Source organism: Somniosus microcephalus, chromosome 1, assembly GCF_052327205.1.
Source record: "Somniosus microcephalus isolate GS21.2 chromosome 1, FLI_Smic_1.0, whole genome shotgun sequence".
NCBI classification, from domain to species: Eukaryota; Metazoa; Chordata; class Chondrichthyes; order Squaliformes; family Somniosidae; genus Somniosus; species Somniosus microcephalus.
Window position 1 is genome coordinate 462114285 of NC_140987.1, and position 14909 is coordinate 462129193.

General features: G+C 48.3%; 1 protein-coding gene across 10 annotated transcripts in view; it reads left to right on the forward strand.

Moving 5' to 3' along the window:
• map7d3 (MAP7 domain containing 3) overlaps positions 1 to 14909 on the forward strand; it is a 104538-nt gene that overhangs the window by 16261 nt on the left and 73368 nt on the right. For 9 of the 10 annotated variants that reach the window (XM_086002310.1, XM_086002322.1, XM_086002346.1 and 6 more), the window contains exon 1: positions 12467 to 12539. The exons of the other annotated variant lie outside the window; for it this stretch is intronic. In XM_086002310.1, the coding sequence (XP_085858436.1) occupies positions 12482 to 12539 (58 nt within the window). In that variant the 5' untranslated portion in view covers positions 12467 to 12481. Of the gene's footprint in view, positions 1 to 12466; positions 12540 to 14909 lie in introns of those variants that run through there. 10 annotated transcript variants of the gene reach the window in all.

Here is a 14909-nt window from a genome sequence, read left to right on the forward strand (position 1 = left end):
TGGATTACTAGTCGTGATCTAGAGTGGGGGAGTATTCTGTTCAAGCTTCTGCACAGTTGCACATTCTGCCTCCTCGGGTGAATGGTCTATCTCCAGGTCCCATGTCACTCTAGTAGATTGTGCCTCCTTTCCATTCATCCTTGCTTCAGGTTAGTTTGCTTGCTATATGTGAGGGGCTATGTCTTTGATTGGATGTTCACCTTGATGGGCCGAATGGCCTCCTCCTGTGCTGCATTGGGCAGTTTTTTATTCTTTCCTTGGACGTGGGCGTCGATGTCAAGGCCAGCATTTATTGTCCATCCCTAATTGCCCTTGAAAAGGTGGTGGTGAGCCGCTGCAGTCCGTGTGGTGAAGGTACTCCCACAGCGCTGTTAGGGAGGGAGTTCCAGGATTTTGACCCATTTGGTAGAGGTTGTGGGTTTGGGAGGTGCTGCGAAGAAGCCTTGGCGAGTTGCTGCAGTGCATCTTGTAGATGGTACACACTGCAGTGGTGGTGGAGGGAGTGAATGTTTAAGGTGGTGGATGGGGTGCCAATCAAGCGGGCAGCTTTGTCCTGGATGGTGTCGAGCTTCGAGTGTTGTTGGAGCTGCACTCATCCAGGCAAGTGGAGAGTATTCCATCACACTCCTGACTTGTGCCTTGTAGCTGGTTGAAAGGCTTTGGGGAGTCAGGAGGTGAGACACTCGCCGCAGAATACCTAACCTGTGACCTGCTCTTGTTGCCACAGTATTTATGTGGCTGGTCCAGTTCAGTTTCTGGCCGATGGTGGGGGATTCGGCGATGGTAATGCCGTTGAATGTCAAGGTGCGGTGGTTAGACTCTCTCTTGTTGGAGATGGTCATTGCCTGGCACTTGTGTGGCACGAATGTTAATTGTCACTTATCAGCCCAAGCCTGAATGTCGTCCAGGTCTTGCTGCATTCGGGCATGGACTGGTTTGTTATAAATGAGGAGTTGTGAATGGAACTGAACACTCTGCAATCATCAGCAAACATCCCCACTTCTGACCTTATGATGGAGTGAAGGTCATTGATAAAACAGCTGAAGATGGTTGGGCCTAGGACACTGCCCTGAGGAACTCCTGCAGCGATGTCCTGGGGCTGCGATGATTGAGCTCCAACAACTACAACCATCTTCCTTTGTGCTAGGTATGACTCCAGCCAGTGGAGAGTGTTCCCCCTGATTCCCATTGACTTTAATTTTACTAGAACTCCTTGATGCCACATTCGGTCAAATGCTGACTTGATGTCAAGGGCAGTCACTCTCACCTCACCTCTGGAATTCAGCTCCTTTGTCCATGTTTGGACCATGGCTGTAATAAGGCCTGGAGCCGAGTGGTCTTGGCGGAACCCAACTGGGCATCAGTGAGCAGGTTACTGGTGAGTAAGTGCCGCTTGATAGCACTGTCGACAACACCTCCCATCACTTAGACTGATGGGGTGATAATTGGCCTGATTGGATTTGTCCTGCTTTTTGTGGACAGGACATACCTGGGCAGTTTTCCACATTGTCGGGTAGATGCCAGTGTTGTAGCTGTACTGGAACAGCTTGGCTAGAGGCGTGGCTAGTTCTGGAGCACAAGTCTTCACGATAGCCGGGATGTTGTCGGGGCCCATAGCCTTTGCTGTATCCAGTGCGCTCAACTGTTTCCTGATATCACGTGGAGTGAATCGAATTGGCTGAAGACTGGCTCCTGTGATAGTGGGGACCTCGGGAGTAGGCCGATATGGATCATCCACTCGGCACTTCTGGCTGAAAATGGTTGCAAATGCTTCAGCCTTGTCTTTTGCACTCGCGTGATGGGCTGGGCTCCGCCATCATTGAGGTTGGGGATATTCATGGAGCCTCCTCCTCCCGTTAGTTGTTTAATGGTCCACCACCATTCACGACTGGATGTGGCAGGACTGCAGAGCTTTGATCTGTTCCGTTAATTGTGGGATTGCTTAGCTGTCTATAGCATGCTGCTTCTGCTTTTTAGCATGCATGTAGTCCTGTGTTGCAGCTTCCCCAGGTTGGCATCTCATTTTTAGGTACGCCTGGTGCTGCTCCTGGCATGTTCTTCTGCACCCCTCATTGAACCAGGGTTGGTCCCCTGGCTTGATGGTAATGGTAGAGTGAGGGATATGCTGGGCCATGAGGTTACAGATTGTGGTGGAATACAATTCTTCTGCTGCTGATGGCCCACAACGCCTCATGGGTGCCCAGTTTTGAGCTGCTAGATCTGTTCTGAATCTATCCCATTTAGCATGGTGGTAGTGCCACACAACACGATGGAGGGTGTCCTCAGTGTGAAAATGAGATTTTGTCTCCACAAGGACTGTGCGGTGGTCACTGCTACCAATGCTGTCATGGACAGGTGCATCTGCCACAGGTAGATTGGTGAGGACGAGGTGAAGTAGGTTTTTCCCTCTTGTTGGTTCTCTCACCACCTGTCGCAGGCCCAGACTGGCAGTTATGTCCTTCAGGACTCGGCCAGCTCAGTCAGTAGTGGTGCTACCGAGCCACTCTTGGTGATGGACATTGAAGTCCCCCACCCAGAGTACATTCTGTGCCCTTGTTACTCTCAGTGCTTCTTCCAAGTGGTGTTCAACATGGAGGAGTACTGATTCATCAGCTGAGGGAGGGCGCTAGGTGGTAATCAGCAGGAGGTTTCGTTGCCCATGCTTGACCTGAAGCCATGAGACTTCATGGAGTCCGGAGTCAATGTTGAGGATTCCCAGGGCCACTCCTTCCCGACTGTATACCACAGTGCCACCACCTCTGGTGGGTCTGTCCTGCGGTGGGACAGGACCTACCCAGAGATGGTGATGGAGGAGTCTGGGACATGGACTGAAAGGTATGATTCTGTGAGTGTGACGATGTCAGGCTGTTACTTGACTAGTCTGTGGGACAGCTCTCCCAATTTTGGCACAAGTCCCCAGATGTTAGTGAGGAGGACTTTGCAGGGTCGACTGGGCTGGGTGTGTCGTTATCGTGTCCGAAGCCGGTGCCGAGGTCGATACCAGGTGGTCTGTCTGGTTTTATTATTGTTTTTCGTAGCGGTTGTGTTCTAATTTAATTTCTAAAGCTGGTGCTTGGCTGCAGATATTGAACATTTATGACCTGATCTGACTAGTTCAGTGAATATCTACAAAACATTCTATTTGTGAGCCTCCTAGCTACCTTGATTTCTTGGGTTAAATATTCATATTTTACCTGGATATTTCTCTCACAATTCTCCAAATGATGCTGTGCCTAAGAATAGATCATTTAGTGTCTAGCCATGCGGTTTTTTGTTACACCGGGAGTAGTGATTTGTATGCAGCTGTTGTATTTGTCCATAGGCAGGTGTGTTTATGGTGGCATCATTCTGCCCCTTTGAAACTAAAAATCAGTGGGAAAATGGGGAATAGAAATATAGCTTATGCCTGATGACCTGTCGCTTGTACTAAAAATATAATTATCCAATAATTTGAATTAAGCAATTTTGAATTAAGGGAAGCTGACTAGAAATTGATGTCGTAACAAAGCACGTGAAACTTGGCTTAAACTTGCATTCCCTTGAGTTAGAAGATTGAGGAGTGATCTGATCAAGGCGTTTGAAATGTTAAAAGGATTTGTTAAAAGGCTAGAGAGAAACTATTTCCTCTGGTGGGGGGAGTCCAGAGCAAGGGGGCATCACCTTAAAATTAGAGCCAGGCCGCTCAGGAATGATGTCAGGAAGCACTTCTTCACACAAAGGGGCGGTGGAAATCTGGAACTGCCCCCCAAACACTGTGGATGTTTGGTGGTGGGGGGGTTGCAGCAATTGGAGCTTTCAGGACTGATATCGATAGTTTTTTGTTGGGTAAGGCTATCAAGGGATACGGGGTTGAGGTTCAGATCAGGCTTGAGGGGCTGAATGGCCTGTTCCTGAAGCATCATGCTGCTCCGTGCAGTGGGCGATGCAGTTTTGCCCCTGTGCCTCAGTGAGTCCACAAGCAGCCAGCCAGTTTTGACAGGTGCCGAGCAGAGTCTATGTAACAAATCGTCCTCTGATCTAACAAATGCTGAGCAGTTCAGGATGGGCTTAAAGGGGGGAATTTATTTTCAAAATGGTGGTTGATGTATTTCTGACCACTTGTTGTCCAGTCCGGATTGAAAGTGTCCAAAGCTGCTGTTTTCTATACAGGCCGTGCCTGATCTGTTAGAGAACAATTAATGGATGCAAGAGCAAAATACTGTGGATGCTGGAAATCTGAAATAAAAACAGTGCTGAAATACTCAGCTGGTCAGGCAGCGTCTGTGGAGAGAGAAACAGTTAACATTTCAGGTCAATGACCTATCGTCAGAACTGGAAAATGTTAGAGATGTAACAGGTTTTAAGCAGGGACAGAGACAGGGAAAGAGGGGAGGAAAGAACAAAGGGGAAGGTCTGTGATAGGGTGGAGGGCAGGAGAGATTAAATGACCAAAGGGATGGTGCGAGGCAAAAGGAGATGGTAACGGGACAGGTAAAGAAACAAAAGATGGGTCTAGAGGAGGTGTAAATGGGAACAGCCGAATCATCAGCAACAGCTACTGGCCGAATTAATGGATGCAAATCTGCATTCATTTAAGCTACCTTTGCTTAATTTGGGCTGCATGTAAAAACCCGTATTGTTGTCAACCAGTGGCTAATTTTCGGTCGTGTGCTGAACCTTGTGCAATAAAATCCATGGGAAAATCTAGATCATTCCCCTGGTCAATAAGTTTATCGAGGAAGCAATCTTGACATACATTTGCTTATCATTTGATTTAGATTGTTTTGTTCAACTGAAAATTTATATTGCAAAGTGAGACACTGTTCACCATATAAATCCGTGAGCAGGACAGATCATCAAAGGTCTTTATTAGTGATGAAGTGCACCACCATAAAGCCCAGATTACAATTACTGACGCATAACTGTCACCAGTACTAATTCATTCAGGAATATCTGGCCCAACAAGGCATTGCCCGCAGCACACATGGTCCAATGTGCTTTGACAGTGATGCATTATACAACTACATCTCCTGTTCTGACTACTGGTCAAGAGAGGATTTTGCACATTCGCAGTCTGAATTCACTCATACTCCAAATGAAGCTGCTTTATAATCTCCCGTGTGCTCGCTGACCTACATTGGCTCCCGGTCCAGCAATGCCTCAATTTTAAAATTCGCCTCCTTGTGTTCAAATCCCTCCATGGCCTCGCCCCTCCCTATCTCTGTAAACTCCTACAACCCCCCGAGATCTCTGCGCTCCTCCAATTCTGGCCTCTTGCGTATCCCCGATTTTAATCGCTCCACCATTGGCGGCCGTGCCTTCAGCTGCCTGGGCCCTAAACTGTGGAATTCCCTCCCTAAACCTCTCCGCCTCTCTCTCCTCCTTCAAGACGCTCCTTAAAACTGACCTCTTTGACCAAACTTTTGGTTCACCTGTCCCAATATCTCCTTATGTGGCTCGGTGTTTGATAATACTCCTGGGAAGCGCCTTATGTGGCTCGGGGTTTGATAATACTCCTGGGAAGCGCCTTATGACATTTTACTATGTTAAAGATGCTATATAAATGCAAGTTGTTGTTTGCTTAATGTGGGTAAACAGTCTGCCCTAGCATGAAACTGTTTCTCAACCTATAGAGGTAGCGAGAGACTGGTGAGAAAAAATAAGAGTAAAAGGTAATTAAAAACAAATGGTTCACAAGCTTTGGGGGGGGGGGGCGGGGGTGCTCGCAATTATGCTTTACTGAAATCTTAGCAACGACCCTGCAAATATATTTAGAGGACATCATATTTTCTTATTCGGTGTACTGCATTTCAAAGTGCAAGATTCTTTTGCTAATTGTCACAATCCTACCTATAATTTGGTGAAACCAGAGTGATTTGGCCTGTTGGCTCTTACACAAAAATATTGAAAAGCATTTGTTAAACAATCATGCTGACTTTCTAATGCAACATTTCTCACGGCCAGTTTGATACCAGGTGTTGTGAATGAAGCCTCCGTTTGATGTCCCTTTCATCATATTGGGTAAAGCAACTGCCCCGTTAATTGGGTCTGGGTGGTAGAGTGGCAGCTTCTCATTGGGCCGTGGGTCTGAACCTGGCCCAGAGTGATAGAGTGGCAGCTTCTCATTGGGCCGTGGGTCTGAACCTGGCCCAGAGTGACAGCTTCTCATTGGGCCGTGGGTCTGAACCTGGCCCAGAGTGACAGCTTCTCATTGGGCCGTGGGTCTGAACCTGGCCCAGAGTGACAGCTTCTCATTGGGCCGTGGGTCTGAACCTGGCCCAGAGTGACAGCTTCTCATTGGGCCGTGGGTCTGAACCTGGCCCAGAGTGATAGTGTGACAGCTTCTCATTGGGCCGTGGGTCTGAACCTGGCCCAGAGTGATAGTGACAGCTTCTCATTGGGCCGTGGGTCTGAACCTGGCCCAGAGTGATAGTGACAACTTCTCATTGGGCCGTGGGTCTGAACCTGGCCCAGAGTGATAGTGACAGCTTCTCATTGGGCCGTGGGTCTGAACCTGGCCCAGAGTGATATGGAGGCTGCCTTTGCCTGCAAGGGCTCTCCATAAAATAAATGTTTATAGTCTCAATCTTACTGCCCAGCTTGTACAGGGCTTCAGAACAAAGCTGTCCATAATTTAGCACTGATCAGTGCCCTTGGCGAGGGGTAAGAGCTGATGTGGAAATATCGCACCTTTGCAGCAGGGGCACACGTTGCGTGTGAGGCAGTTCAGAGACTGATCAGGAAGCCTGAGTTATGAGGAGAGACTGGAGAAAACTGGGCTATTTAGCTTTGAAACATGGCAGCTGAAAGGAATAACAGATAGTGAACAGTACAGAAAGGTAGATCTGGGACACTACTTCAGACCAAACTAATAACAGTCCCTTTTACCTCCCCCACCCCCCCGCTTCCCACTGTCCAGGGCCCCAAACACTCCTTCCGGGTGAAACAGCGATTTACTTGTACTTCTTGCAACCTAGTATACTGTATTCACTGCTCACGATGCGGTCTCCTCTACATTGGGGAGACCAAACACAGATTGGGTGACCGCTTTGCGGAACACCTCCGTTCAATCCACAAGGGTGACCCTGAGATTCCAGTCGCCTGTCATTTTAATTCTCTGCTCCACTCCCACTCTGACCTCACCGTCCTTGGCCTCCGACACTGTTCAATTCAATTCAATTCAATTCAATTTTATGTCATATATGCAGCAGACGTGTGTACTGCACAATGAAATGTTGATTTTTATGAGCCCTCCCAACATTGGAATAAATATGGCATAACAATGATAAAAATACTAATAGAAATACAATATTAATAAATAAAACAGCAGTAATAAATAATACATTCATGAGTCTTATGGCCTGGGGGTAGAAGCTGTTTCGAAACCTGCTGGTACGAGACCGTATGCTTCGGTATCTCTTACCGGACGGGAGCAGGGCGAAGAGGTTGTGGCTGGGGTGGCTTGCGTCTTTAATGATTCTCAGGGCCTTCCCCCGGCACACCTCGGGGTAGATATCCTGGACAGCACCTCACCTTTCGATTAGGCACTTTACAGCCTTCTGGACTCAACATCGAGTTCAACAATTTCAGATCATAATCTCTGCTCCCATTCTTTTCGGCCAGCAGCTGTTGATGATTCTGTTGTTCCCATTTACATCTCCTCTAGACCCACCTTTTGTTTCTTTACCTGTCCCATTACCATCTCCTTTTGCCTCGCACCATCCCTTTGGTCATTTAATCTCTCCTGCCCTCCACCCGATCACAGACCTTCCCTTTTGTTCTTTCCTCCCCTCCCCCCTTTCCCTGCCCCCACACCTGCTTAAAACCTGTTCCATCTCCAGCTTTTCCCAGTTCTGACGAAGGGTCACCGACCTGAAACGTTAACTCTGTTTCTCTCTCCACAGATGCTGCCTGACCTGCTGAGCATTTCCAGCATTTTCTCTTTTTTTCTTTCAAATTTCCAGCATCCGCAGTATTTTGCTTTTTTAGTAAAAGTTAAGTTTAGGATTGATGTTGGAAGCTGATCGCACGCGTGGCAGAAGATTCTGACTAGGCTGGTGAAGGCAAAATAAATGCAATCATTCAAAAAAAGCTCCATTGGCTTCCGTGTTGGAGGGACTAGAGGATATTTCTGAATGGATGAGCTCAGATGAACCTGACTGGCCTCCCTCCTCCCTATCTAGTTTGATGAATTGATCACTAGTTGCCAAAGGTGGGGTGCCCTTCCATTCTGTGACCGTGACACCTGGAACCTTGATGTACATAAAACTGACCAAAAATCGGTTGTGTAAAATGATGTGAGAATTGCTCATGAATTTACAGACTGGAAGCTGCAATAGTGTCAGCGTGGATTCCGTGTTCTTTCTTTCATTCTTCCCCTTTCCTGCAGCTGATGTGTTGCCTTGTGAAAAGGAGAGTCAGTAACTCGCAGCAGCAGCTGAAAGAGGCTTTTCATACAGAAGGATTTTGTTTTGGATTTGTTAACAACTCCTTCCAGGAGTTGAGTTAATCTTTTGGCAGTAAGATGTTTTTATCTTAAAGCTGAGCCTGTGTTGTGTAGCCTGCCCAAACTACCGCACATCTGTTGAGTAAAACCTCCCATCTCCCCCCTCCTCAGTGGGTCTCCACTGCTGGCTCAATCAGAAATCCCAGTAATGGATTCCGATGCTTCATTCATACTGGTGCTTACGGTCTCTATTCCTGATTGTGCTGGGTTATTAAACAATAGAGGTTCTGTGTGCACAAATACAAGGACACAGAGCATCCAGTCAGTGTGGTGGCCTCTACACCGACTGTCTTCTGTGAAGTATGCATGTAGAGATCTGATTATAGATTTAGATTTTCACTAATGAAATTGGTTCGAAATAGCCAAGTGAAAAAGCCTTGTTCTAGGGCCAAATAACTTTTCAAAAAGTGCCATTTCTGAGATAGTGATCGTTTTCTGCTTGTAAACGGTATAACTGTCTAGGTCTAAACGATGCTTGCTACTTGGGTTGCTTGTCATTGAAAGATTAGTGTATAAAAAGCAGAACAAGGTGCATACTTAACACTTGTTTAAGCATGTTATTCCTTGGGCTGTGTTCGTTTTCTGAAGGAAACATCAGCAATTCTGAAGAGAGGTTTTGTTTTGTCTTTTTATAAAGAGGGCAAGCCAGAGAGTTTGTACTTCAGAAACTGGCTCGAGTTTAGAAAGCAGTGTTGCACCGTCTAACTTTCCCCAAGGTGCCTAGTCCTGCTGTTGCAAACTCCTTGCTATAGATGTCTATGATTCCTGATCTTTTTAATTGAGTTTTTATAGTTTGAATATCTTTAAACTGCTCAAAGTGAACCACAATTGATCGGCTATTGGTTAAAACGTGAATGAATCTAACAATTTCCAAAAATGTAATTTAGGTTAACTTTTTTTAATAATGTGTAGATCATTTACTTGTTCAACTTGAGGATGTACGGGGTGAAAAGTGCACCTGATTAACGGAGGGAGGAGACTCATTGCCTCTGTAGAGATACAGCGATCAGTTTTATAGACGAGTGGGAAAGTGGAAGAGAGATGAAGAAAAAATGCAGACGTACAAGAAAATGGGAAGAACTGAAGAAAAGTAGGAAATGGAGAAATGAAACACACTTGTAAAGAATATTCAATGGCTATCTGTGAATTTAAGGCAGTAATTCTGAACTAGAATTGTCAGCTGAGCTTTGTTCTCCGAGTTTGCTGTCACCTGAAGCCCAGGATTGGATTGCAGTTCTATTATTCATCAATAGCAATCCAGCTTTAGCCTGTAGGTCAGTTATAAAAAGACTCGCCAGTCAGAGGGACGGAGATTGTGGGAGAGGATGTGCAAGGCTGGAGGAAGTTGGAGGTGGGGAGGGATGAGGTTATGAAGGGATTTAAACACCAGGATATGAATTTTAAATTGGAGGGCCCTTTGGGGGAGCGGAAGCCAGTGTAGGCCGCGGGTGATGGGTGAGCGGGACTTGGTGCGGATAGGATACAGGCACCAACGTTGTGGATGAACTGAAGCTCAGAGAGTGCAGGCTTGGCGGCCAGCCAGGAGTGTGGAATAGCTGAGTGTGGATGTGGCAATACATGAATGAGGGTTTCAGCAGCAGCCCACTAATAGCTCAAAACTGTTTGCTTTAAAAATTGAATTATCTCATAATTTGAATTAAGCAACAAACACAGAAAAGTGGGAATTTAGTGCTTAAATTTTGAATTGCGATAACTTGAATGAAGTGATTTTCAACTGGAGTAGACAGCAACTAGACATGACCATCCCAACACCGCTGCATTCCATGATACTGGAGGGTGGGTGTACAAAGGGGACGAAATAATGGGGCGCCCTCGCCTCTGAGTCAGAAGGCTGTGGGTTCAAGTCCCACTCCAGAGACTTGAACACAAAAATCTAGGCTGACACTTAAGTGCAGTACTGAGGGAGCGCCGCACTGTCGGAGGGGCAGTACTGAGGGAGCGCTGCACTGTCGGAGGGGCAGTACTGAGGGAGCACCGCACTGTCGGAGGGGCAGTACTGAGGGAGCGCCGCACTGTCGGAGGGGCAGTACTGAGGGAGCGCCGCACTGTCGGAGGGGCAGTACTGAGGGAGCGCTGCACTGTCGGAGGGGCAGTACTGAGGGAGCGCTGCACTGTCGGAGGGGCAGTACTGAGGGAGCGCTGCACTGTCGGAGGGGCAGTACTGAGGGAGCGCCGCACTGTCGGAGGGGCAGTACTGAGGGAGCGCCGCACTGTCGGAGGGGCAGTACTGAGGGAGCGCCGCACTGTCGGAGGGGCAGTACTGAGGGAGCGCCGCACTGTCGGAGGGGCAGTACTGAGGGAGCGCCGCACTGTCGGAGGGGCAGTACTGAGGGAGCGCCGCACTGTCGGAGGGGCAGTACTGAGGGAGCGCCGCACTGTCGGAGGGGCAGTACTGAGGGAGCGCTGCACTGTCGGAGGGGCAGTACTGAGGGAGCGCCGCACTGTCGGAGGGGCAGTACTGAGGGAGCGCCGCACTGTCGGAGGGGCAGTACTGAGGGAGCGCCGCACTGTCGGAGGGGCAGTACTGAGGGAGCGCCGCACTGTCGGAGGGGCAGTACTGAGGGAGCGCCGCACTGTCGGAGGGGCAGTACTGAGGGAGCGCCGCACTGTCGGAGGGGCAGTACTGAGGGAGCGCCGCACTGTCGGAGGGGCAGTACTGAGGGAGCGCTGCGCTGTCGTAGGTGCCGTCTTTCAGATGAGACGTTAAACCGAGTCCCCGTCTGCTCTCTCAGGTGGATGTAAAAGATCCCATGGCCAATATTTATCCCTCAACCAACATCTCTTTTATAAAAAAAAAAAAAAAAAAAAAAAAATTATCTGTTCGTTATCACATTGCTGTTTGTGGGAGCTTGCTGTGCGCAAATTGGCTGTCACATTTCCCACATTCCAACAGTGCATATACTTTAAAAAAACGACTTCTGGCTGTAAGTGCTTTGGGACGTCCTGAGGTCGTGAAAGGCGCTGTAGAAATGAAATCAATCTTTTTAAATTTCTCCATGTGTCGAAGAGCAGCAGCAGTTTAAATTTTTATTTCACCTGGCCTGTAGGTTTGGTAGAAAGCAAATTGCTGTTAGAATCATAGAATGGTTACAGCATGGAACAAGGCCATTCGGCCCATCGAACCCGTGCTGGCTCTGTGCAAGAGCACTTCAGCTAGTCCCACTCCCCCGCCCTTACCCCGTGGCCCTGCAATATCTTTTCCTTCAGGTACTTATCCAATTCCTCTTTGAAAGCCACGATTGAATCTGCCTCCACCACCCTTTCAGGCAGCGCATTCCAAATCTTAACCACTCGCTGCGTAAAAAGTTTTTCCTCATGTCGCCTTTGGATCATCTGTCAATCACCTTAAATCTGTGTCCTCTGGTTCTCGACCCTTCCGCCAATGGGAACAGTTTCTCTCTCTCTACTCTGTCCAGACCCCTCATGATTTTGAACACCTCTATCAAATCTCCTCTCAATCTTCTCTGCTCCAAGGAGAACAACCCCAGCTTCTCCAGTCTATCCACGTAACTGAAGTCCCTCATTCCTGGAACCATTCTTGTAAATCTCCTCTGCACCCTCTCTAAGGCCTTCACATCCTTCCTAAAGTGCGGTGCCCAGAATTGGACACAATACTCCAGTTGGGGCTGAACCAGTGTTTTCTAATCATAACTTCCTTGCTTTTGTACTCTATACATCTATTTATGAAGCCCAGGATCCCATATGATTTTTTAAGCGCTTTCTCAACCTGTCCTGTCCTCTTCAACGATTTATGCACATATACCCCCAGGTCTCTCTGTTCGTGCACCCCCTTTAGGATTGTACCCTTTAGTTTATATGTCCTCTCCTCAGTCTTTGCATATGCAAATGTTTTCTTGCCCTGAATGGGAAATTCAGTTCAAAGTAAATATTCTGTAGAAAACCACTGCCTGTTTTAACTATTGCCTTCAGCCAGATGTAACAGATTAATTTTATTTTAATAACTAGTAATCTTCCATGACCGTGCTCACAGATGAAAAATGCCAGGGCCTCCTAGCACAGACGGTGGGAATGTGTAAGTTTATATCTGTCTCTCTATCACCTCCAGAGTTTCTCTCCGATTTGCTGCTTTGCCCGCTCCCTTGTTATGCTAGCTCTCATCAGAGTTATGTTGCGGTTGGGTGTGGAGGAAGTATTCAGTGGGGTGTGCCAGACACGGGTCAGTGTTGGAACCACTATTGTTTCTGTCTACATCAATGGTTTGGAGTCAAACTCCATGCAAATTTGCAGATAATACCAGTGGAAACAGAAGTTCACAGCTCAAAATTACAGAATAAGTTGGACAAAGTAAGTAAGAGGGTACAACACTGGCAGATGAAATTTAACACAGACTAATGTAATGTAAGGAAAAATTAGCATCACCTGTCCTTCATGAATGGTGTTGAATTAGCTATGGGTGATGTCAACAGAGACCCTGGAGATTTGCTAGACTCGATGCTCAACATGTCCAACCAATGCAGAGCAGCAGTCAGCAAAGCCGATAGAATGTTGACCCGTATAGCCAGGACAGTGGAATACAGGTTAGAGGAAGTTGTGATACAACTACCGGACTCTGCTCAGACCGCACCTCGAGCCCTGTGTCCAGTTCTGGTCAGACCCACCTTGAGCCCTGTGTCCAGTTCTGGTCAGACCCACCTTGAGCCCTGTGTCCAGTTCTGGTCAGACCCACCTTGAGCCCTGTGTCCAGTCCTGGTCAGACCCACCTTGAGCCCTGTGTCCAGTTCTGGTCAGACCCACCTTGAGCCCTGTGTCCAGTTCTGGTCAGACCCACCTTGAGCCCTGTGTCCAGTTCTGGTCAGACCCACCTTGAGCCCTGTGTCCAGTTCTGGTCAGACCCACCTTGAGCCCTGTGTCCAGTTCTGGTCAGACCCACCTTGAGCACTGTGTCCAGTTCTGGTCAGACCCACCTTGAGCACTGTGTCCAGTTCTGGTCAGTCCCACCTTGAGCCCTGTGTCCAGTTCTGGTCAGACCCACCTTGAGCACTGTGTCCAGTTCTGGTCAGACCCACCTTGAGCACTGTGTCCAGTTCTGGTCAGACCCACCTTGAGCCCAGTGTCCAGTTCTGGTCAGACCCACCTTGAGCACAAGGCCAGTATATCCTTCCTAAGGTGTGGTGCCCAGAACTGTGCACAGTGCTTCAGATGTGGTCTAACCAGGGCTTTGTATAGCTGTAGCTAGGGGGCCTGTGCCGTGGTTGTGAGGAGAAGGGGAATCGGGGTAGATGCATGGGTAATGGGACAGATGCCATCAGGGCCCTTTGAGAGCGGCAGAAGGGAACTTTCGGCTGAGGGAGCAGGAGGACATTTCAGGAGTTCTGGTTGGACGGTAATCGCCTGCAGATTTGGCATTGGAAGGGACTGTGTTCCTCTTCCTCTCCCTCTGCTCTGATCCCGTTCCCCGCTGTGTATTTTACAGACCTATAGCCATTAATCGGCCACAATATCCTTTAGTGAAGTTAATTAGAAATCCAGCAATTCTCAGAATTGGGAGAAAATGCTAATAGTTAATACTTTGGGAACGCAGTTCATGAGATTACTTCCTGTCGCCTCTATATTAAAAAAAAAAAAAAAAAATAGCCACACAAATGTTTCATCATTTCCTCCTTATTGGGCTCTGAAATGCTTTGAATAAGGATCTGCTCTTGCATCCTTCAGAGAGAACTCCAAAAATTGATTGAAGGGTTGCAGGAGCTGCTAATTTGGGGAGAGGGAATGGGCCGCTCAGTGCGTGGTCTTTGTAAACAGTGTGACCAGACGTGAATCCATCGCAGCTCGACAGCATTCTGCTACACATTAAATATGGGCCGATATTAATGTGGACAGCTATGGACACCTTAACAAAAGGCATTAATGTTGAAAAGGGTTCAGGGAAGAGCGAGTTGAGATTTTTCCAGTACTTGATTTATTCATTTTCGAAATGGTGAGAAGCTGGGAACTGTGGTGGCGCGGAGAGATTTAGGGGTCCACGTACAGAAATTGCTAAAGGCTAGTGGACAGGTCGGGAAAAAAATGAAAAAGTCGAATGGAATGTTGGCCTTTATCTCGAGAGGGCTGGAATACAAAGGGAGGAAGTTTTGCTACAGCTGTACCGAGCTCTGGTCAGACCCCCTCTGGACACTGCGTTCAGTTCTGGGCCCCGCCCCTCTGGACACTGCGTTCAGTTCCGGGCCCCGCCCCTCTGGACACTGCGTTCGGTTCCGGGCCCCGCCCCTCTGGACACTGCGTTCGGTTCCGGGCCCCGCCCCTCTGGACACTGCGTTCGGTTCCGGGCCCCGCCCCTCTGGACACTGCGTTCGGTTCCGGGCCCCGCCCCTCTGGACACTGCGTTCGGTTCTGGGCCCCGCCCCTCTGGACACTGCGTTCGGTTCTGGGCCCCGCCCCTCTG